Raw genomic sequence first — 24,575 nt, 5'->3', positions numbered from 1 at the left:
CCTTGACCTGATGATAAAAAACAATTATCATGGAGCACATACCATAAATTAAAATTCTATTGTATCTAAAAATAATAATAAAAAAAAAGAAGTTTTGATTTAACATGCTTGAATATCCCGCATTAATATAAATTATTAAGGACAAAGATTGACTACAAATTTATTTATTTATTTATTTTATTTTTTTGCAGTCAATGGATACAACTCCCATTAAAAAAAAAATAGCATGACTCCATATTTTAAAAATCTAATCATTGGATTGCACATTCTTTATATTTTTAACACACATGTCAAATTTCGTGTAAATTATACATTTACTATTCAATCCATAATCTTATTTTTAATGCATAGTTTTAAACTATAAAAACTTGAAATTTAAACATTTGATTGATGATATAGTTATTAATCTTTGATCTTCTGAAAATTTATAAAGAATATAATAAGAAAATGTAATCCAATGATGGATTTGTCGGCATTCACATTCAATAAAAATATATTAAGTGGAGTTGTAGTCATTAGTTACAATTCTACAAACTAGTTTATAGCCAAATTTTGTTTGATTATTAATTAATGAAGTTGTTATTTATTTCTTGTACACAATCCTCATTTCCTAATTTCCCCTCGACTGCAATCTTTAACATTTGCAACTTTCAGTTGATTTATTTTGAAATCTGAATTACACATTTTTCATTCAAGACGTAATGGATGCATCCTTCTGGTCATTATTATGTCAGCATCTTTTTCTTAAGACCATTAAAGAAGAAAATATAACAACAATCCAATATTGAATTGGCGGCTCTTAAGTGACATTGACCTTATCTGATAAGGTATGGAACTTGGATCAAGAAAAGGTATGGATGCCAAAACCAGCTAATCTTTCCATTGCCTCATTTGTTCCAATAAAATTACTACGTGCACATTTGTGTATGTGACTTGCAAAAGTATCTGTGTGATGAGTTAACATTAATCTGCCATATGTAAATCTCAATTAAGGAGGAACAATTTTAATGGGCAAGAAAAAAGTTCTGTTTTTTTAAACACAGCCACCTTAACTAGATCATAATTTGAAATGATTAATCATTCATAGTTCATCATGTCTATTGGATCTCCAACGCATTGCAGTCATAACAGCTAGAATATGTCTTCTTTCATTTGGCTGACTCCAAAGGGCTTGGAGGATTTTAGGTGGAAATACAGGAGCGGGCCGAGCAAGCAACCGGTGACCATCTACTTCCATTCCATTCAAACTGGAATAAAATACAGAAGCATGATTAAAATATCTTAATAATAATGTTCATAAAAGATTTCTTGAAAGTATTACTGAAATTACCTATTGAGAATGTGTAACATATTAGGCCATTCACACAGCTTGAAATGCACATCCCCTGTGCCTGCATATCTCATGACTATTGCTTTGACCTCTCCAAAAGAACTGCATATGTCATGGATTTTCCCTTGTAGGCTATTAATGTTTGAAACACGTACAACTGTCGTTCTTGGTGCATCAATTCTAAAGATCAAGAGCTGCTTCCCAGAAATATATATGGAATGTTTTGCAATTGCTCTCTCTTTGGAATCTTCTGTCTGCAAAGAGGCACTTAAAACATAAATAAGAGAGGAATTCAAGATGTTGGTGTGCATCAAGAAAACTGTGCAGTCTGGTTGTGTTGGAAGGAACTAGGTGAGGTGCAAATCTAATTGGCATGTTTAGCTTTGGAACTTGGCAGGGATAGAGTGGTGGCCAGCCCATTGTATAGATTGGGCTTCATATTAATCACTCATCCCATTCCCTGCTCCTTCACCAAAGAAGAAAGGATCCAATGATTTTAAGTCCCGTGTGAACAGAACTTGAGCTGTTAGTTATTCAAGTCAGCATTGTTCATAAACTATTGAGCCATATAGGATTTTCTCAGCCACAAGAGCAACCAAAAAAGGAGGAAAAATAAATATAAAACACAAATTTAGATCTCAACTTCCATAGAATTTTAGAATCATACAATTATTATATAAAATTTAATAAGAAGTTGTTTTAGGTGGAAGCCACAGCCATAACACAAACTATGTTAAAGAATCTAAGAAGACACTTCGTATTTATGATAGATTAACACCAGCAACAATGGTGACAGAAACCTCACCTCAAATTCCACATAAGCAACACAACTAGAGGAACCCAAGTAAAAGCTGGATATGCCACTCCCACAGAAAGCAAGAGCTTCTTGCAGCTGATCTGAGCTTATATCATGAGTCAGTTGTTCAATTTTCACTGTTCTGGTGGGATTCTTAACTAATGCAGCAGGAACATCAGGATCACCAATTAGCTCAGGAACTAAAATCCTACTAGGGGCATCATCCACTGGAGAAGCTGCTTTCACAACAACATCTGCACGTCTTACAATCAGATCAGTTTTCTTGAGAGCCTTTTGCAATCCTTCCCTTTTCTGCAATAAAACGAGATGACAAGTTTAACACAATGAATATTTTATGTTATAATTTAATTCACATTTTCTCCCAATTACAAATTTATGCCATGTTTGGCTGACAGACAGATGAGGTCAACTTTGTCACTCAACCTTTTTAGGGTGGAATGATTCCTCCCCATGAATTATTTTTGATAATTTGATAGTTGGGGGAGGGGGGATTTGAACATTGGAAACACTAGGAGGTGCCAACCTAGTTGATTACTCCCCATGAATTATTTTTCAGCGCTATGTAGTATGAAAATGAATGGGATGACTCCTAAATGAGAAATCAAAAGGCAGTTAAAGTTTAAACTATGATGCTAATGAGCACTAACCTTAAAATGCACATAGACATCTTTGAAAATGCTTCCTTTAACAGAGGAAATATGTTGTATCTTCACAATGGGCCCACAATCCTTAAATGCAGAAATTATATCACTGTCCTGTGTATTTCTGAACAGAAATCTAACCAATACTTTGTTTTCTGCAGATTCTTCTTTTGTGAAGTCTGTAATCAGAAAGTTATCTAGGTCTTCTTTAGCTGGAATAGGAACCTGTGTGACTGGCTTTATGTAATCAGAGGCTGCAAAATCTGAACTGTTATCCTGCTCATTCTCATTCAACTCAGCACATGCCATGAATGGAAATCCTGTACTAGGCCTTCCACTCAACTTGTTACTTTCCTTGCCCATAGAATGGGTTATCAATGAAGCTTGTCCTCTATTGGCATCAGTGTCTTGCATATTAGCCTGGGGTTGGGCCCTTTCAACTGAGCCTCCCATCCTGACTTGTTTAGAATCAGTACAGCTAGAACTATTATGAGATATAGCAGGTGATTTTTCGCTAGGCAGCTCCTTAATGCAGTAAATTAGATCTCTAATATCATAATCTTCTGCAATATTTTCCCCAGGAGTTTCACCCAAATCTTTTAAAAATGTACCGGGTTTTAAAGAGTTACTCTGTTTACAAGGAATTTCTCTAGATCGATCATTCTTTGTCCTATACAGGTCTGCCAAACCTTTGATCTTTTGGGCACCATTAGATGAAGTGGGAACTTTACCCACACCAGAGTCCGCCATCATTTTTTGAACTAAATTTGCAATTTTCTTATTAAGTTGATGCACTTCATCTGCACCATCTTTAGAAGCTTCACCGGGTAATTGATGCATTGAGTAAATTAAGTGCCCAACCTCTGCCTTTTGATTTCTATCCAAAACCCCAACAATGCCTGACATCGCTTCCTCACGCAGCCTGTGCTCATTTTCAAGCTTGACTTTGGGTTGATCCTCTGAAGAGATTTCCCTCATCTTATGGGAACCTGCATTTCCTGAATTAATTTTCTCATAACTGTGAGAATCTACAAATGATTCTGACGATTGAACAACATTTTCTGTCTCACTGTATCTAATATTATCTGGTCTAGTATGCACCTTACTTACCTCAAGATCTGTCATTTTGACCAATTCCTCCGAATAAATTTCACTCATCATATGTGATGGCCCACTTGTCAGAGTTTTCTTCTCAGTAACAAGAGGATATAAATTGGCTCCTGATGATTTACCTATATTTTCAGGGTTGCCATGTTCAGTTCTATAACTTCTATTTGGACAAGTACTTGTCTTGGTGAGCTCAGAAGCCGTTGCATCAACTACATCCCTGGAAGAGCTTTCTCCAATTAAATGAGATTCTACACTTGTTGAAAGACTCTCCTTGGTACTGTTAGAACCCTCTACAGCTTCAAAAGTCTGAAGTTCACTTTTGGGCTCACCAAATTCAGTATTTTGTGATTTGTTCTGTGAAGTGATAATCTCAGATGCTCTCCTATTAGATGCAGAATCTGATGTCTCACTGGTGATTTGATTCTGATGAGAATTCCCTAGCATCTTTTCCTTTATATTAGTAAAAATGCCCTTCAGAGTGTTCCACACTCCCCCCACTTTGTTACGAAGTTGTGTTGCTTCTGGAAGGTGCCCTGGATTCAATTCCATATATCTGTACATTTAAGGATTTCAATGTAAAGACTTAAAAGATCACAATACAATGAATACATAAAGCCCCTTCTCTCCCCAACCCCAAAATTCAAGCACAGACATGAAAAAGTGCTAGGCATGATGTGTGTAACATTTTTCATCTAAAAAAAATATGATTAAAAGAAAAGAGAGACTCTTGTATACAAGAGGTGTACAGGACAGTAGAATCAAGGAAATCCAAAAAAAGAAGAGGAAGAAATGGAAGAAACACTGTCTCTTCATTCAATCTTATAATGATATGTGTACAAATAATCAAATATAGACCCTAATGCAACTCAAAATTAAATTCTCTTAACTTCTTATAACTCATAGAGAATAGAAAGTGGTAAGTAGTGATTTCTCAAGCTTAAAGGAAAAATGAAAAAGAAAAAAAAAAAGAGCTTACTGTAGATCATCACAGAGGAAAGAGGGTCTCAAGGAGAGATGAGACAGTTCTGGACAAAGTTCTCTATTACATGTTGGTTTTGTTTGAGTTATTTTGAGCAAGTCTATACTCTATTTCATGTTGGGACAGTAATGGACAATTATGGGATTTGGTTTTTATTTGATGTGGAAGTGTAAGAATACCTATCTGACGCATGTCAGGATCATATCATGTGTAACCCATGTATGATACTCGGACACTGCACCCCTACAGCATGTTAGTGCTTCATTGACTAGACGTGCCAAAATCCCCCAAATGTGAAAGATGGATGAACAAGAAATCTAGTATTATGAGCAAGAATAAACAAGGGACACTGCACCAGTTCACCCCTACAGCTTGTTAGTGCTACATTGACTAAACTGTCTAGCATGTATTATTTATGTCATGAATCTAAACAGCACATTTTCTGGTTTTCATCTGCGTTGATGTTTGAGTCATGGCATATTCTTTTGTTCTTGTGGAGGAAATTACCTTTCTTCTCATTTCTTAATAATTTCATAGTCCTACCAAAAGCTAGAGAAGTAACTTTTGATATCCCTTTCATTCTTCCAATCTTATCACTTATAGCTCCTTGGTTTGGGATATTGCTTCTCAATGATCCAAACCATTAAAAAAAAAACATTTTATGACTTCAAAATTTGGCATTTATCTTTCCATTATAATGAAACTCTGAAGAATCCCAAGGGATGGACAATTCTTTTTTGATAATCAAGAGAATTTTATTGTAAACAAGTTAGAAAACTAGAAATAAGGCCAAAGGCCACACAATTAGAGCACACAACCAAAGACCAAAAACAACAGTAACTACAATGCCCATACCCATGGCAGCAAACACACAAAGCCAATACAATATCTATTCACCATACAACATTCCCTAAAGGGATGGACATTTCACAGGTTCAAGACTTCGAGCTCCAAATATACCAGCTTGTCCACATGACAGCAGATTTTGCATATTTATGATTTTATTTGACCATTAGTATCAAATACCATAAAGTTTCTCTTTTGGGTCGAAAACTCCCACCCAAGTGGTTCTAACTTCTCAATTGCTCAGAACCCAGTTACCTGAGGTGCAGTTATGCAACCATTGAAAAATCATGAATTATAAGAGGGAAAAGAAAATGAAACAATGTTCTTTAAATTTGTACCCATATTAAAATAACCATTAGATTTTTGCATAACAATCATTATCAACAACCTCTTTTTTAGCTAATATAACTCTCAATAAACAACCATACAACATGAACATATAAGAATACTAAACCCTAAACTTCAAAGTAATAATAATAAAAAGAGTTTGTGGGTTTCGAAAAGACCTCACTTCTTCATTTCTGGTTTTGTAGCCACTGCCCTCTGCTCAACTTTCTTTGAGTCCAAAGACTGCTCGGTCTCTATCCTGAACGAAGGCTTAGATGAACACCATCTCTGTGATATGGGAAGCCCTGAAATAACATTGCAATCAAAACCCAGAAAATGCTTTTAAGAAAACACAAACATGTAGTAGTAGTAGTAATAGTTTTGGTGAAATGGGTTTTACCCATCTTGCGGAAATGAAGCTGAAGCGCTGGTTTTGGAAGAAGAAGAAGAAGACGAGTACGTGAGAGTGAGAGCACCATTGTATTTGTTTTTGTGGGTGATCTCTCCTCCTTGTGGTTGTGGACTGACTGGTGTTTTGGGCAGCAGATGGGGGAAGGGTTTTAAGGGAGGTTTTAGGAAATAAATTTTTTCATTTCTCCTTACTTTAAATTTTAAAACTTTTTTTTGCTTTTTTGGGGCAAGGGTTTTTAACTTTTTATATTTATAGTATCGGTTTGGTTCAGCGTTTTTGGGCCAAAACACGCCATTCCGATTTTAAATAGTGATTTTTCATTTTTCGGAGTTTGGTAAAGATTTCCAAATAGTGTGTTTGAAAATCGCAATCAACCCAAAAGCATGTTTTGGCAATGGACTATCTAAGGTGGAATACGAAAATGCATTCCAAGCTTACATTGTTACCGTTGCTAGTTCTGCTTATTATTCCTAAATGACACTTATATATTTATTTATAGTAAAACACTTTTTTTTTTTTTTAAATGTGAAATGACATGAAATTATATGTATATTTTTTAAAATCGAATTATAATTTTGAGGTATAAGGTGTATTTAATATATATATATATATATAAATTATCAAATCAAATTGAATATAGCATCAAGAAAAAATATACATAAGCCCATTGATATATATAAAATAACTGACATATATTTCCCTTTTTCTTTTTAGAAAAATATGCATTATAACACCTTTTTTTTTTTAATTATTGAAACATGTATTACCATTGATGATTTATTCATTTAACATTCTTTAACATGCATTTTGTTTACAAGACTTACAAAAGAAAAAAAAAATTGAGTGGTGCCAACTAAGTGTTTTAAGTAGTCATGAAACTCTTATGAATGAAGGGTAACTTAGTGATAAGAAATATGATATCTGTAAATGCTTATGGCCAAAATTTTAGAGGAAGACAAAAATGAGTAATCAACGTGTGAGAGTAGTTTCAACAATCTGTTAATGATTATTGTTAATGATGCCACTTTATTGAGAGGTATAAGGACAAGTGAATTGATGAAAAATTCCATGACTTGAGTTTAATCAATTTGGAAATCAGTATTTGAATACTCAACACCACACTTCATTCTTGAAACTTGAATGAATGAGAGATTTTAACATTTTATTTGATTTGGGAAAAAGTCATGGTTTTTAATCAAACACATGATTTAACATACTGAGATATGAGATATGAGATCTGATTGGGTAAGACATGAAAAGGCAAATAGGGAAATGCATAGAGAATGAAAAATGAAAGTGTAGGTAGTTAGCATCACTCCCATTAATATTAAAGTATTACCTATAAAAGTAAGGTAATTAGCACATTTTTTTTAACAGAAAATTCTTTTATTCATAACTTTATATGAACCAAATTGAAATACGGAGGAGAATCCTTAATCCAAAATACATCAATAAAAATGTTTCTAGCATAACAAGCTAAAGAGTGTATTTCATAATTTCACCGCAAGCTAGGAGACAAACATAACAAACATGTCTAGTAGCATAACAAGCTAAACTTTGATTCAAATCACACTTAATTTAACATCATTTAATAATTTTTTTATTAAATTAAGATTTTTAAAATTCTACAATTAGAGTAACAGGAAATTAAAAGTTCAGATTAGAATTTTATTGAGATGTTTTTCAAAATAAAGAATACTATATCAAATTGCCATATAGTTTAATAAATAAATAAATTTATTTATTTATTTACTTTTATGAGTAAAGATAGCTTAAAAGTGTAACACATTCAACCCAAACTTGGCCCAAAGCTTGTTTTATATCGAAGGAGCTGAGCAAGCAAAATATGAATTGGGCTTCACTCGACCAGACTTGGCCCGGCTCAGCAACTTAGCTGGAGACCGACTTGTAAGATGAAAGTTGTAAACGTCTAAAATCGGATTTTAAGGTTTTTCTTTTTCTTTTTGCCCGTAATTTCAAGAAGCACAAATTTGATAATACATAATATAATCCATGCTATATGATGTGAAGGATAATTACAATAAATTTAAAAACTACATTTGTTCTAATTACTCCTGAAAATACCAGATGTTATTGGCTTGCTCATACATGGGTGTATAATTCTAGATTATTATTATTATTATTATTATTATTATTTTGGTAAATACTAAATACTTCTAGAACATTTGATTGTCAAAAGCATTGCTTGATAAAAACACTTACCGACCCCAACTTAGGAAGTACCTTTGGGAGAGTCATTATAGAAGACTAAGAAGAGGCTTCTGCTTTTCTACGTGTTTAAATTTTTAGTGGAGTCAAGAATCAAAGTTTGGTCAAAAGTTTTAACAAATTCGCTCACCACATTCTGTAGACTACAATGCTTTTTTCCAATATATTTTTCTAACGGTACTCTAGTTGCATAGGAAAATTATTAAAACGAGAACTATCCAATATCTATGTGGAAAACTAAACATAATAACATAAAAAAGAGAGTCAAAATTACTTCTTCTTTTTTTTTCATCCTAAATTATCACTAAGATTACAATTTACTCCCTGAACCTTTGAAATACATAATCAATCCCTCAATTTCAATTATACATTACACTTAAACCCTCTGCCATATTTGTTGTTGTTAATTCTAACGGAATTCAATATTGTAAAACCAATTTACCTAGTAGCTGTTTATTTTGTAAAAAAAGATAAATTGGTCTTTTACTTAAGGGAATTAATTTTGTACTAGATGTCATTTCAATTTGATTAGGAGAATTAGATATTTCAGTACCGATTGAAACCGATGCACATTGAAACATAATTATAACTTTAGGAGGGCCAATCATGCATTTTGATAGTTTAAGAGGTTAAATATAATCAAATTTGTTTATAATGACAAATATGTCCTTCACCTTAGTAATAAAGAATGATTCATTTAGATGTGTCTATATTATGGACCATGTCAAGGCTGAAAGTTGAACAATAGGGAACAATTTTCCACTTGATTCTTGTCTCCTAAATGACAAAAGGTTTGACGAAGAAATGAACTAGTTGACTCTATCTTTATTAGCGAATCAGAAATATATTTGGACAAACTATTGAAAAATTAAGTCATGAAGTTTTTCTTACGTTTGATCTTTTCCAATATCATTTAAAGAAAAAAAATCTCATTTATAATCTTTCTTTTGTCTAGATTTCAAAATGGGGTGGTAGTCCTTTTCTCCAAATCCTTCTCTTACGTTGAAGAGTCGAGACCACGACTTTTCCTCCTATGAAAGAGAGAAGTATCAATTGCCCCAAGTTTGGGGAATAATTGATATTTGTCAGTAGAATGTTAACGAAGTAATTGTGCCAGCGTGACTTCTCAAAAAATCCAGTTGCTTCATTTTATTCTTTCAAGAAAAACAAAAATAGAACTTTTATGGAATGACATGTATTATATTTTGACGAGTCTAGTGCATTGAAGCATTGAACTGAAGCTAAGTTCTATTGGAGTCCTTGATCCAAAATATTGTCTTTAAAAAACTTAACTAATGGCATCTCAAAAAGCTTATGCAAATTCCACACGATAAAATTCGTATATGTGGAATATGTCTAGCCTCTTTTGTTAACTTAAATGTAGTGCAGGATCAACTCCCATTATTTTTTTTTTTTGGCCTTGCATTCTGCATTTAAAATAAATCCGATGAACATAAAGGAGTTGTGCCACCAAATGCCATGAAAATCAAAATGATACTTACCATTGAATTGAATTTCTCTCTTTATTATGGGACTGATAAAAAGACATGATATGGTTGCATCCAACTGGACAGGATGCCATTAGCAACAGTTATGAGAAGTTAAGTCATGGGCCAAGACCAAGTTGGCATCCTCTGTGTTGTGCACGCTGGACTGGAGTGGTGACTTAAATTTGAAACAGGTAAAGGCATTAGAAGGCACAAACCAATATTTGCTAACTTCAATTCTAAGTTGTTCACCTAGCTCACCAAAACTGAATTTATGACTGTGCAGGCTTTATTGTTAGAATAATGGAAATCTTATTTTGTTAAAAAGGGACAGGACTATAGGAGAACAATAAATTTTTTATAATATAAATGTTACAAATTAAAATAATTATTTAATTACTGAGGTGGTATTTATCATATTCATTTTTACAATAATTTGTAAGTTTTTTATAGTTAAATTGAGAATATTTTTAGCAATTAATTTGTTTACCAAAATAACTTTAGACTTTCAACTTTGAACAAAGAAGGTAGAAAAAGAGACTATGATTAAATTATTCTAAAATCATTATGATTTTTTCTTTTCTTTTATTTTCAGGATGTCATTTGTGATTGAGCTTTTACCAAAAATTAGGGATGGTTAAAATTTCCGACCTCACTTAACTTACTGTGTCTCGCGTGTGCTTCTCTTGCTTTAAAGAGATGATGGGATGGAGACGGGTTATGCTCGCCCCATCCTATCTTGAATATATATATATATATATATATTTTTTTTTTTAATTACTTGTATATATAATTTAACTATTGCACATGCTATTTATAATTTATTTGTTTGTTTTTATATAATCTATTACCAACCTCTCTCTCTCTCTCTCTCTCTCTCTCTCCACAACTGTTCCTGAGTTCCTCCCCTTTCTTTTTCATCTTATATTATTAATGTCGAAACAATCTCATTTGAGATTGGAAAATATCTCAAACCCGCCCCAAACACTTGCTATATATAGCTTGGTTTTTCTAATGAACAAAATAATAATAATAATAATTTCTATTACACACACTCAATTACACATACAGAACAAACACTTAGTTTTTTGAACTAAATAATGATTTTAAGTTATAATTTTTGTGTATAAATGGTGAATACATGTACTAATTATGCAAGTGAAGGTATGAAATAGATATGGCTCAAATATAGAAAGGAATAACAGCAGCTGGGATGGCATTTCAGGAAAAAGAAATCAAGTCCGAAGTAAAGCTTGTTAGTGTGGAAATAAAAGTGTCCTCCAATTTCAGGTAAGGAGTTATTGGGTATATCTACCCAACAAAAAGTCAATTTTCATGATTCAAAAACAGTCACAGATAAAGTAATATTAATAAATTAATTTGAACAAAAGCAGAAAACTGACGTTTTTAAGTGCTTGATTTTCTTCTCTTATCTTATAATTAAAAGCTAATGAATTTTCTCTTTAAATACATTGGCCCAAGGATAGGAGAGTAGCCGAAAGCTAATGAATTTTCTCTTTAAATACGTTGACCCAAAAATAGGAGAGTAGTCGGTACCTATTGACTTCAAAGTTTCAAACTACTCCCTCTTAATTATATTACCAATCAAGAACCATGCCAAGTTAAAGTCTCTCAGTCCCTATCTTCCATTTCTTTTCTATTCTGAAAACTTTTCCATTTCTTGTGATTGTCTTCTAGAACTACCTTATATTCATCAATCCATCTCTTATCAAATTCCAAGAAGAAAACATGGGACTGAAGGATCTTCATCTCAAGTTCAAGGTAAAGCCTATAATCTCTTTCTGTTCTCTCTTCTTTTTACAACATATATACTATTTCATTAGCCTTTTATCTTGTAGTTCTTGGTCAATTAGATACTTTAGACTATTGGGTCTATGAGTTCTGGTTGATTTCTTCTTTCTTGTGTTAGAAACATTCACATGCCAAATGTAAGAAAAATGGAGAAAGAACATGTTATGATATTCCTAGCAAGAGATATACTACTACCAGCAACAAAGATTGATTTCTCTTTGATATTGTTTGTTTTAGTCTTTCTTGATGTTTGAGATTACATAGATAAAGAATAGGAATTTTCGCAAAGAAGTTTCTGTTCTTTCATATAAATGTAGAAGTTGAAGAATTTTCTGATACGAGTAAATTTACAATCAAGAAGTTGGTTACTGCAAGACCCCATCTTTCTTTAGATAACTTATTTTCTTGAGTTTTATAGGCATTCAGGCTGAGACGCTTTCTCATAGGAGATGGCAAGAGAAAGAAAAAAGGGCTAGAGTTTACAAGAAGGCCCTCATGGATGATGCCAGTTTCACATGGATATTATGTTGTGGAGGATCAATCATTTAGAGGTGGTTCAGAGGACTTTGAGTGTAGCTCAGTTGTGGTTCAGCGAGAGCCAGTTGGAGACATTGAATGTTGGTTTTTTGGGGTTTCCGATAATCAAATTGCAGATGGAATTCACAAGTATATTCAATCCCATTTATTTAGCAAGAACCCCAACGAGGTAATGAACATTTTACATAATGCCATACCCTTTAAAGATTACTTTCATGAAAAAAAATGACAACTTCAACCAATACATATGAATGTGAAAAGCGCTTTGATTAGCAAGTAACTTGATATTTACACTGACTGCAAATGAAATAATGCCACAGGTCAAACTGCATACATGCTGCCATTTGAGCACACCGTTGCATATAGAATAATTTCCTATGTGTCTTTTTTGACTGTTTGCTTCAATGTTAATTTAAAAAGGATTATGAAAAGACTCCCAATATTGCAATGAAATGTCATTCTGGCGATGATACTAATAAAGAACAAATTTTGCTTAGTTTTAAAAGGGCAAAAAAAAGCACAAAATTCTAGTGCCATATTAACTCCTTCCCTCTCTCTCTTTTCCCATTTTCCCCTATCTTGATATTGTTGCTTTGTGCTTTGCAGACTCAGGTTAGGAGGAATAGCAAAGAGATAATGAAAAAGGCATACCTTTGTGCTAGAGCAAAGATTAGGGAGACATATGAAGCAGATGAGATATGGAGAGCAGGTTCAGTATCTGCGTTGGTGATGAATGCGGAAAAGCTTGTGACAGCTTACATGGGAGACTATAGAGCTGTTGTCTGCAGAAATGGTGTGGCTCAGCAGATAAGCAGCTGCGACCAGCAATCAGGCAAAAGACACTGGTCTCGCAGACTTATGTCAGGTATAGAACATCTTCTTACCACTATTTTTTAAACCAGTGAATGAGGGGATTCGACCCAAGTTCTTCTCTATGGGAGAACACAATAGTGCCATTGAGGCACAAGGCTCTTGGCGAACATGTTTTTACTTTTATTTGTGTTACTCTAAAAAAACAACCTTTCATTAATTTATTGACACAACTGTGTCACTGACATAAGAATAGGAGTTTGCATTTAGATACAAAAGGGTCATAAGATTCATAACTAACCAACTCTTGTTCTTGTGTTCACATGGTCTAAAGTACTTTATGATTGACACTCTCTGATAATAGTTGCTCTTCTTGTGCATAAAGTACGCATATTAGGATTCAATTTGGGCAAAGTTAAGCAACCCAGAGGCTCAGAACTTGTTATTGCTGCTGAAAGAATTGATTCCAGTACTGAATTTGTCATCATAGCAAGCGCCGGCATATGGGAGGTAAGATGCATTTTTCACACCAACAGGCATTAGAGACTCCTGCTTCCCTAATGTATGGATTAAAGTTATCTTTCCAGAAAGTTAAATAATCACACTCACAACAAAACAATGCACTCACCTCATAACGAAGTTTAAGTAGTAGTGTTGTACACTAGCACTAGCGCACACAATACTTCTATTTTATTTCAGAATATCAAAGAAGTTTGAATATGTTTGCCTTGTATGTCCAGGTAATGCAGAATCAAGAGGCTGTGAATCTCATCAGGCACTTAGAAGATCCCAAAGAAGCTGCTGGGTGCTTGGCAAAGGAGGCTTTAAATAGAATGAGCAAAAGCAGCATTGCTTGCTTGATCATTCACTTTGACTAACATCCTTCATGTTTACTTATAGCAATAGAGCTTTAAAATTTTTTACAGTGCATAGTTTTACCGCATCTTGATTGACCAACTAAGCCAATATCAAATGGCAGTGAAATGAACAGCAAAGAAGTCATACCCGGAAGGAGTTTTTGTTTTATTACAAAGAAAAGAAGAAAGAAGAGTTTTTGCCTTAGTTTGTATGAAAGGCATGCATTTTTGCTTTAGTATGTAGCATGTATGAACGGTATCATCATATACACACAAGCTTATTATATTGCCAAATGTGGGTTTCCCCACCATCTGCGTTCGGATTAATTTTTTTTACTGAAAGTTGTTTTTTTAACTTACTAAAACTTGACAAAAATATAGTAAACAAAAACTTTAAAAAACTATAAATAAGAAAATAAGTTAAAAAAGCTAAAAACAAAAAGAAAAAACAATTAATCCAAACTCACTTGTAACAGGCCAATTTAGGTTATTTAGGAAGAAAATAAAGGGAAAGGGGTTTGGACTTTGGGGGTGTCCAAAACAAAGAGGTATATTTTTTTGGACATAAATTGAAAAATGAAAAACAAATTGTCTCCTTTGACTAGATTATGGCAAGGCAACTTACTCAGTTTTCTTAGGATTGTCCAACCAATCTCATCCTTGCGCTTTGGTCTAAGATATGTATAAATTGCAACCTGCGAACTAGTCAGGGGGTTTGAATTTTTAACAGTGATGCCCACAAGTGAACCCATTATAGATTGTCTGCCACAACCCTCTACACTATGTAATGATGCATTATCATCTGCGTTGACATTGAAATTGGAAAATACTAACGTGGACACCCAATATTTCTCTACCTGAAGTTTTTTACGTTAATCCACATTTTGAATACATCTGACATTCACATTGGTGTGAGTTGTGACCAGCTTGAGACAATAAATGGCATCCGATCAAGTTGTGTACCAAACTTGTACACATTTTAGAAATTTCATCTCAAACCCATCCCATTATATTTGAAACCCAAACAGTTCTAAACAGTAAATACACCGTTATCACTTTCTATATATTAAGATGATTCAGAAAGTTAGTTATGGCTTCAAAATAAATGTTAAAAATACCCCTAATCTAATTAGATAATTCTTATTCTTAAAAAATATAAAATAGGGTTAAAATTGTAATTCAATAAAATTAAAAAACTACTAGATAAACTTTTTTTCCCTAAAAATTAGCACACTCTCTATTTGAATATATCTTACGCACATTTAATACATTTATTTTCGAAAAATTATTAGGTACTCCTAAAGTACCATAAATGCGTACTTCTCCTCTCACATAAATGATGGGTCCCACCATGAATTTAATTAATAGGACCTAACATTCATATGAGAGAAATGAATACGCATTTATGGTATTCCGAGAGTACATAATAATTTCTCATTTTTGTTTTCCAAAAAACTAGCACACACTAAACCTAGCCGTTTACTTATTTTCAAATCCTAATTTTTTTTTTTTTTTTTAAAATTCACTCTTGTGTAGCTTCACTAAAAATAGATAAATTAAAATTGAAAAATTACATTAAACCAAAAAAAAAAAAAAAAAAAGCCTCATCACGTGTGATGAAGCTAGTCTTATATAATACTAGTATTATGCCCGTGCGATGCACGGCTTAATAAAAAATATTTTGATGATATAATTAAATTTAATAACAAATAAAATGAAAAAAAAATAATTAATTTAAAATTTAAGATTAAAAAATAAATTGTACTTGTACACTTAAAAGAAATTTAATTTTTATTTCTTATTTTGATATTTAAATCATTTGTTTTAGTGTTGATTTCATTCAAATGGTTATAAGTTATATCAACCCTAAACCAACATATGTATCCATATGTAGCATTCTAAATTAATAATAAATAAAAATATAATATTCTAACTTAATGTAACATTCCAACTTACTAATAAATAAATATAACACCCTAACTTAAAGTAATGTTTGCAATTGTATTGTATTTTAGCCTTTAAGAACACATATATTATTTTTTTATCATAAAAAAACACAGGTATTAGTATTACACATGAAAAAAATAATGAATTCAAGTTAGCTCAACTAGTAAAGTCTCTAATGGTTGTATAAGAAATCTGGGGTTCAATCCCTGCCTACATCAAAAACTGATTGGTGTTTTGGTTTGGTGATAAAGAACTATCATCAGGAGCAGACGTCATAGGTTGAAACTCTCTAAAAAATAATAATAATAATTGAAGCGGTTGAAAACAAAATTAAACCAAAATCTCAATTCATTAATGAAAAAATATCCAAATTTTTTAGCTTAAAAAAAAAACCCGGAGTTAAGTAAAGATAGACTTACATAGAAATTTGGACGGATAGATTCTCTTGTATCCAATTTCATGTTTGACAACAAATTTTACTTTTAATTAAAGAATATAGATTACATGGAACAAAGCACCAAACAAAAGCCATAACAAATTAAATCCATTATAAAATATTGATGGCAACAACAAATAATCATGTAATAAGAAATTAAAAAACACAAATATACTGTTTGTTATATTGACTTCTAAAAAAAACACTAAAAAGTGTAATCAAACATAGAATTTCAGCCTATCTATAAAACTTGTTGATAAAAATCATATTATATATAATAAAAAGGCAACAAATACACAAAATCTATTGAATTTGATGAAAGAAAAAAAAAAATTTACCTGCAAAGTTGTAGGTAGGGCAGAAAGGAGAAACGTAGCACTTTTCTATTATGAAAGCTACAACATCAAAAATAAGTACTCATGAAAAGCATTACCACACCAACATTGTTCAAGGCAAAAAAAAAAAAAAAAAAAAAAACAAACACGGCTAAGCAAAATAATACATGTATTGTATTTTAGAGTGAGATAAAATTTTAAATCTTAGTTTTTATAAGGAGGTAACTTCTTAATCTGATAAAGTTTGAATTTAGATGATTTATACTTAAACTAAATCTCCTTCGATCATTTTTATTGGATAAATATGGATAGAATTTCATATTCGTATAAAGAAAGAAAGTACTAATAAGGATAGACGTTTTTATTTTAATGAATTAAAGTACAAAACTACAAATGAATGGTAATTTAAATAAAATTGATAACATTCAATGATTGATTAAGATTTCATGTACATCCTAAATATTGATTAAGGATTGGAGTTTAAGTTGATAATAATAACTAAACTTCTATTTTATCCAAAATATTGCAACTTTTAAAATCTAAACAAAATTCTTCAATTTTTTTATGTGTAGTAAAAATTTATGAAAGTGTGAAGCTGATTTTTTTTTTTTTTTTTTTTATAAAAAAAATAGAAAATTATAGGAGAAGAGGATAAGAACAAAAAAATATTATCTATTTTTAAAATATAAAAAAAAAAAAATCCTGAAATTTAAGAAGATAAGAATAAAAAATATATATATATATATATATCTATAAAAATTTATGAAAGTGTGAAGCTTAAGAATATATATATTTTTTTCCTTAATGGATGAGAAGAAGTTAAGTTGATATTAAATTATAGAGTTTTTGTGTCTACCAAACTTTATCTAAAGAAGTGATTTTAAATTAAAATTTTTATCAACTTAGAAATTATAGGAGAAAAAGATAAGAGCATAAAAAAATTATATTTATTTTTCAAAAATCTATTAAAATTTCTGCAATTTTGTGAAGTCATGTGGCACAGCCTATTTTATCCAAAATATTGCAATTTTTAAAATATAAACAAAATTCTTCAATTTTTTTACGTGTAGTGAAAATTTATGAAAGTATGAAGCTAAAATTTAAAAAAAAAAATAGAAAATTATAGGAGAAGAAGATAAGAACAAAAAAAAAATATCTATTTGACACTATGGCTGCGCCACATGACTTCACCAAATTGTAGAAATTTTAATAAATTTTTGAAAAATAAATATAATTTTATTATGCTATTCTCTTTTTCTCCTATAATTTCTAAGTTGATAAAAATTTAAATTTAAAATCACTTCTTTAGATAAAGTTTGATAGAAACAAAAACTCTATAATTTAATATCAACTTAACTTCTTCTCATCCATTAAGGAAAATATATATATATATATATTTATATATATATTCTTAAGCTTCACACTTTCATTAATTTTTTTAGATATATATATATATTTTGTTCTTATCTTCTTAAATTACAGGATTTTTATTTTTTAGATTTAAAAAAAATAGATATATTTTTTTTTATTCTTATCTTCTTCTCCTATAATTTTCTATTTAAAAAAAAAAAAAAAAATTAGCTTCACACTTTCATAAATTTGTACTACACATAAAAAAATTGAAGAATTTTGTTTAGATTTTAAAAATTGCAATATTTTGGATAAAATAGGCTGCGCCACATGACTTCACCAAATTGCAGAAATTTTAAAAGATTTTTGAAAAATAAATATAATTTTTTTTATTCTCTTATCTCTTTCTCCTATAATTTCTAAGTTGATAAAATTTTTAATTTAAAATCACTTCTTTAGATAAAGTTTGATAGACACAAAAATTCAATAATTTAATATCAACTTAACTTCTTCTCATCCATTAAGGGAAAAAAGAAATATATATATATATGTAAGGACCCAATTCGTAACGACCCCAAAATGATATTGGGTTCGCACGTTTGAAGGCCCAAACAATATAATTTGTAGAGCGTGGGTTTGAAAGGCTAGACCTTGGTCACCGAACAGTGGTTGGGCATGGTGTTCATTCCGAACTAAAACATGTTCGCTCGAGAAGTCTATCTCCTCGATACGGTCTGGGAGGCTCTGGTTCTTGGCCTTTTTTCCCAGCCCCTTTTCTGGATTGCTTACTTTTCATTTTATATTAGCCTGTTCCCTTCATCCTACGTCCACGTGTAGGTTCGACTTTCCAAAACTGATACTTGTCCCATCAGCCCATACCCAAAGTGGTTGGGGGTGGTTGTAAAAGCTGAAGAGTATGGTTCTGTCAGGTGCAGAATATTCAATGGCAGTAATGGCAGCTTTCCCTTTGCCCTTTGTCATCATACTGTCCAGAGGTCCTTTTTCTATCAATGCAGATATTTTAGGTTTTTCCCAAAACTATTCCTATACCGTTCTTGCCCTTTCTTTCAGGTGGGCTTTTGGGATGCCGAGGACAGAGTCATCCTCGACTATGTCTCAAGGTTATTTGGACTTTTATTATATGTCCTCGGCTATATCTCTCCTCGGCTCAGGCCTTAGGCCTTAATATAAAATGGGCTGGGGTCATAAATTCTCTAACCCCACAATATATATAAATATATATATATATATTCTTAAGCTTCACACTTTCATAAATTTATATGTATATATATATATATATATATTTTGTTCTGTAAGGACTCAATTTGTAACGACCACAAAATGATATTGGGTTCACACGTAAAAAGACCCAAACAATATAATTTGTAGAGCGTGGGTTTGAAAGGCCAGGCCTTGGTCACCGGACGGTAGTTGGTCATGGTTTCCATAGTGATTTGCACAAGGATGAACCTGACGTGTTTAACAAGAATCTATCTCGGTATGTCATGAGTAGCTCCGATCCTTAGACCTCATCCAAGGAGCTTTTTGTTCTTATTATTCTCTCCTGTTTAGGACTCCATCGTCTGGGAGCCCCCCCTTTTTGGCGCACGAGTCTTTACATTATATAGCCCTTCTTGATTGATCTTGACCCTCCACCTATTTATCAGGCAGGTTCCTATTCAAATACCTGTCCCATCAGCTGTCTCCCCCTGCTTTTTGTTAGTTGCACTAACCGAAACCACACTGTTCAAGCGTCTTTTCTCATTAATATGGCTAGGACGTTTGCGGGCGCATTCAATGCGGAGGTGACGTATTTACCTTGAACCACTCTCACTCTGTACCCCCATGTGGGTCCCATTTTACTCGCCTCTTCTTCTGAAGGCATTTTGGAGACAGCCTTCGACGGGATGTCGCTCTTCCCTTTGAAGTCTTGGGATGCCGAGGACAGGGTCATCTTCGGCTGTGTCTCTAGGCTATTTGGCCTTTCCCTACTCGTCCTTGGCAACTACCCTCCTCGGCGAGAGCCCTGGGCCTTAATGAAAAGTGGGTTGGGTCGTAAGTTCTCTGGCCCCACATGTTCTTATCTTCTTAAATTGCAAGATTTTTTTTTTAGATTTTTAAAAAATAGATTTTTTTTTTCTTATCTTCTTTTCCTATAATTTTCTTTTTTTTAAAAAAAAATTCAGCTTCACACTTTCATAAATTTTTACTACACATAAAAAAATTGAAGAATTTTGTTTAGATTTTAAAAATTGCAAGGATAAAATAGGCTGTGCCACATGGCTTTACCAAATTGCAGAAATTTTAATAGATTTTTGAAAAATAAATATAATTTTTTTTATGCTCTTATCTTTTTCTCCTATGATTTCTAACTTGATAAAAATTTTAATTTAAAATCACTTCTTTAGTTAAAGTTTGATAGACACAAAAGCTCAATAATTTAATACCAACTTAACTTCTTCTCATCCATTAAGAAAAAAAAAAAAAAAATATATATATATATATATATATATTCTTAAGCTTCACACTTTCATAAATTTTTATAGATATATATATATATATATATATATATAAATTTTTGAAAGTGTGAAGATTGATATATATATATATATATATATCTATAAAAATTTATGAAAGTGTGAAGCTTAAGAATATATTTTTTTTTCTTAATGGATGAGAAGAAGTTAAGTTGATATTAAATTATTGAGTTTTTGTGTCTATCAAACTTTATCTGAAGAAGTGATTTTAAATTGAAATTTTTATCAACTTAGAAATTATAGGAGAAAAAGATAAGAGCATAAAAAAAAAATTATATTTATTTTTCAAAAATCTATTAAAATTTCTGTAATTTGGTGAAGCCATGTGGTGCAGCCACAGCATCTAAACCCAACTTTTATTTTATATAATATAATATAATATAATATAATATAATATGATGTTTATTTTTACTTGAATTGAATAAAAAGTGGAGATATAAAACATCAATTTTTTTTTTTTTCAATAGATTTTTTAAGAAAGGTGCTACGTTCACAACAAGATATGCTTTCTAAAAAAAAAAAGATACCCAAGATATGAAATCCAAATACCAAGAGCCTATTTGGTTAGCTGAAAAAAGCACCATTTTTTGTTTTTATTTTTAGTTTTTAGTGTAGTGGGTCCCACTACTAAAAAACTAGTTTGGTTTTAGCATTTGTATTTAGTTTTCATATTTAGTATCCTATAATTTGGATTTAAAAAAAAAATGAATACAACTTTTCAACGTTTTCGTTTTCTATGAATATAAATACAGTAGCATATTTGTTGTGGGGCCAAAGAAAGTGTAGCCTCGGCCCAGGCCCAGTTTATCTTAAGGACCGCAGCCCAAACCGAGGAGGGCCATTGCCGAGGACGACCTCCTCCTCGGCACTTCATTAAATGCCCAAAGAAAGGAACAAGCCGAGTGTAGCGGGCAGGGCCAGGAAAAAAGCAGCCAACACAGTAATACGGAATTCAGCGTCTGACAAACCCATGCCCATGCCCATACGCCTTTCCAGCAATTCCCAACCACTCTACGTATGGGTCGACTGGACAGGCCTGCACCCCAAAAGTAGAAATCAACACGTGGACACAAAAAAGGGGAATGAGACACCAGTATAAAAGGCGAAACAAATAAAGATAAAGGGGGGGGGGGGCTGGCCAAAAGGGAGTTTTGGCGAGGAAGGCCAAGCTCGCCCATGTAGTGTTCCTCGTAGGAACTACGACTAAAACCACTCACTTATGCCCAGGTCATACCTTTCAAGCCCACTCTCTACAAATGATATTGTGGGAGGCCTTTTTACTTACGAGTCCAATTTTATCTTGGAGTTGTTACAAATTGCACCCCTACAATTGGCGCCGTCTGTGGGGAGGTTTGTGTCTTGGCATAGGCGATGGTGTGAGACAATACCCTTGTCATTTTCTACCAGCCAGTTACAGCGTACTAACGTAGAGCTTCGTTGGGGGCTATGATTCTTGACTAGGGGCTACACTTTATAGCGTTAGCCACGCAAATGGGTCAAGGGGCTCGGCCGAGGATTTAATTCCCCTAAAGCCAAAGCCCCATAGAAGCAAAATTACAAGTTTTGGACAGAACCAAGACCTTGTATGGTCCTCGGACTCAAGCCTCTGGGGAAACCAACTACTTAGAAGCAAAATTACAAGTTTTGGACAGAACCAAGGCCTTGTATGGTCCTCGGACTCAAGCCTCTGGGGAAACCAACTACTTAGAAGCAAAATTACAAGTTTTGGACAGAACCAAGGCCTTGTATAGTCCTCGGACTCAAGTCTCTGGGGAAACCAACTACTTAGAAGCAAAATTACAAGTTTTGGACAGAACCAAGGCCTTGTATGGTCGTCGGACTCAAGCCTCTAGGGAAACCAACTACTTAGAAGCAAAATTACAAGTTTTGGACAGAACCAAGGCCTTGTATGGTCGTCGGACTCAAGCCTCTGGGGAAACCAACTACTTAGAAGCAAAATTACAAGTTTTGGACAGAACCAAGGCCTTGTATGGTCCTCAGACTCAAGCCTCTAGGGAAACCAACTACTTAAAAGCAAAATTACAAGTTTTGGACAGAACCAAGGCCTTGTAAGGTCCTCGGACTCAAGCCTATGGGGAAACCAAGTACTTAAAAGAAAAACTACGTTACATGGGCCTTAGGATCTATCAGAGGAGAATTCCCCCATTAACGGTTGAGTTAATCCCTACACTGAATGGATTGCCCAGCCTACCCTCGGACCCTCAGTACCAAAGGGATTGATGCAATTTAGAGCAGTATGCTACCAAAAAAAACACAATTGAGGTCCCTCACTGCTCGGCTACCCTCTCGGATGAATTATTTAGAGTTTATCATTCTCGGACATTGGTCTAGCATGCATCGCGCAGCACTCAGCCGCTATCCCGGTTAGTTCCAAGAATTTAATTTATTGAGGATTACCATTGTTATACTTGATAATGCCCGTAAGTTTGAACTAGTAGGAATCTGTGTTAAGGCATTTTTCTGCTCCGAGTATCATTAGAGGCAAGCTTATATTTAATATTCATGCACAAAGTAGTTGTTGCAGAAAAGAAAAGTATATAGAAAGAAATAAACTCATCTTTTATTAAGACAAATGAATAGTACAGTGTACAATGAAAAGCTAAAATAAACTTACATTAAAGCTAACTATGTAAGTAAAAAGAAAAATACAAGAGAGTAAAGATAAAGCCGAAGGAGAAGCACAGAGGAGAGGTTGGCTGCAGCGCCGAGATGTTGAGTAAGGGAACCACTCCTCAATACTTTTACATGCCCATAACTCAGGCAGCAAAAGAACCCGACGAAGGGCCTGCACCTTCGAAGAAAAGGTGCAGAGAGCACCTAGCTTTGGGCCAGCGCCGCTGAAGAAAAGGTGCAGGGAACCCAACTTGGGGCCTGCACCGTTGAAGAAAAGGTGCAGGGAGCCGGAAGTTGGGGAGCCCCCGCGAAAATTTGCCTGCGACAAGGCAGACGGCGCTGATGTCGGAAATTCCTTCTTCTGACATGCCAAAAATCTGGCATGACCAGAACCTGCTTCTGATTTTGACTAAAAGAAAGAGGAAGACCATCTTCCCCCTGTCAAAGCGAAGAACCGGCTTGAATCTGTGCCATCCTTGTCCGTACCATATCACCTTGAGGATTCGGTGCCTCTGACGCGGGTAAAGACCCTTCATCCCCACCCATGCCTCAAGCATATTAACCTGAGGCTAAATGACACTGAAAATGGAGACTGAGTATGGCAGATGGATTATGTTTCTGAAGGAAGCAGAAGGGTTTGTATACAAGGGGAGTGACCCCCTATCCTATTTATACACAGAGCAAACCGGTGGCATTTAACTTGTACAAATTTCCAAGGAACGCTACAGACAAAGCAGACTGGGCTCAATTTCCAACCTCATCCTCAGCCGTAGGATCTGAAGATCCTCGTGAAGGCGCGCCTCGAATACCGAAATATCAAAAGACTTCACGCGAATAAAAAATAAAGGCGCGTCCCTTGTTTTGACACGACTCCCGAGTAAATGGAAAAATGCAAATATTTATGGAGTGCAGAATCAGAACGGGCTATGATGTAGGCCCAACATTATCAAAACCCTCCTTCCCAACTAAAAGTCGGGCAGCAGGCTTTTGAGGAGCTATTGTGGGGCCAAAGAAAGTGTAGCCTCGGCCCAGGCCCAGTTTATCTTAAGGACCGCAGCCCAAGCCGAGGAGGGCCATTGCCGAGGACGACCTCCTCCTCGGCACTTCATTAAATGCCCAAAGAAAGGAACAAGCAGAGTGTA

At 33.5% G+C, this 24,575-nt stretch overlaps 2 protein-coding genes across 4 annotated transcripts; one reads left to right on the top strand and one right to left on the bottom strand.

The window, feature by feature from the left end:
• Window positions 1-929: 929 nt before the first annotated feature.
• Window positions 930-6,657, bottom strand: LOC115950854. 3 transcript variants are annotated; one of them, XM_031068117.1, is made up of 6 exons: window positions 6,451-6,657; window positions 6,235-6,355; window positions 2,795-4,451; window positions 2,136-2,438; window positions 1,331-1,584; window positions 930-1,247 (listed from the first exon to the last, which is right to left on the bottom strand). In XM_031068117.1, the coding sequence occupies exons 1-6, from the start codon at window positions 6,527-6,529 to the stop codon at window positions 1,082-1,084; spliced, it is 2,580 nt and encodes an 859-aa protein (XP_030923977.1). In that variant the 5' UTR covers window positions 6,530-6,657; the 3' UTR covers window positions 930-1,081. The 3 variants fall into 3 exon arrangements, with proteins under 3 accessions (XP_030923977.1, XP_030923979.1, XP_030923978.1); XM_031068119.1 differs by having other exon boundaries at window positions 1,039-1,247; window positions 6,230-6,355; XM_031068118.1 differs by having other exon boundaries at window positions 1,039-1,247; window positions 6,235-6,338.
• Window positions 6,658-11,667: 5,010 nt separating this feature from the next.
• Window positions 11,668-14,430, top strand: LOC115995392 (putative protein phosphatase 2C-like protein 44). Its single transcript, XM_031119945.1, has 5 exons — window positions 11,668-11,960; window positions 12,409-12,696; window positions 13,134-13,392; window positions 13,723-13,847; window positions 14,078-14,430. Exons 1-5 carry the CDS (start codon window positions 11,928-11,930, stop codon window positions 14,213-14,215), a joined length of 843 nt encoding a protein of 280 aa, XP_030975805.1. The 5' UTR covers window positions 11,668-11,927; the 3' UTR covers window positions 14,216-14,430.
• The last annotated feature ends 10,145 nt before the right edge of the window (window positions 14,431-24,575 follow it).

The sequence above is a fragment of the Quercus lobata genome, chromosome 6, assembly GCF_001633185.2.
Source record: "Quercus lobata isolate SW786 chromosome 6, ValleyOak3.0 Primary Assembly, whole genome shotgun sequence".
Taxonomy (NCBI): Eukaryota; Viridiplantae; Streptophyta; class Magnoliopsida; order Fagales; family Fagaceae; genus Quercus; species Quercus lobata.
Note: the sequence above shows the minus strand (reverse complement) of the source record. Positions and strands in the feature narration are given on the sequence as shown.

Coding starts and splice junctions, on each gene's coding strand:
- LOC115995392 (XM_031119945.1), top strand. CDS start 11,928: ATGGGACTGAAGGATCTTCATCTCAAGTTCAAG. Junction 12,697..13,133: donor TTAGCAAGAACCCCAACGAG/GTAATGAACATT, acceptor TGTGCTTTGCAG/ACTCAGGTTAGGAGGAATAG. Junction 13,393..13,722: donor GTCTCGCAGACTTATGTCAG/GTATAGAACATC, acceptor TTGTGCATAAAG/TACGCATATTAGGATTCAAT.
- LOC115950854 (XM_031068117.1), bottom strand. CDS start 6,529: ATGGTGCTCTCACTCTCACGTACTCGTCTTCTTCTTCTTCTTCCAAAA. Junction 2,439..2,794: donor ATGTCTATGTGCATTTTAAG/GTTAGTGCTCAT, acceptor GTTTTATTGCAG/AAAAGGGAAGGATTGCAAAA. Junction 1,585..2,135: donor TTGCTTATGTGGAATTTGAG/GTGAGGTTTCTG, acceptor GCCTCTTTGCAG/ACAGAAGATTCCAAAGAGAG.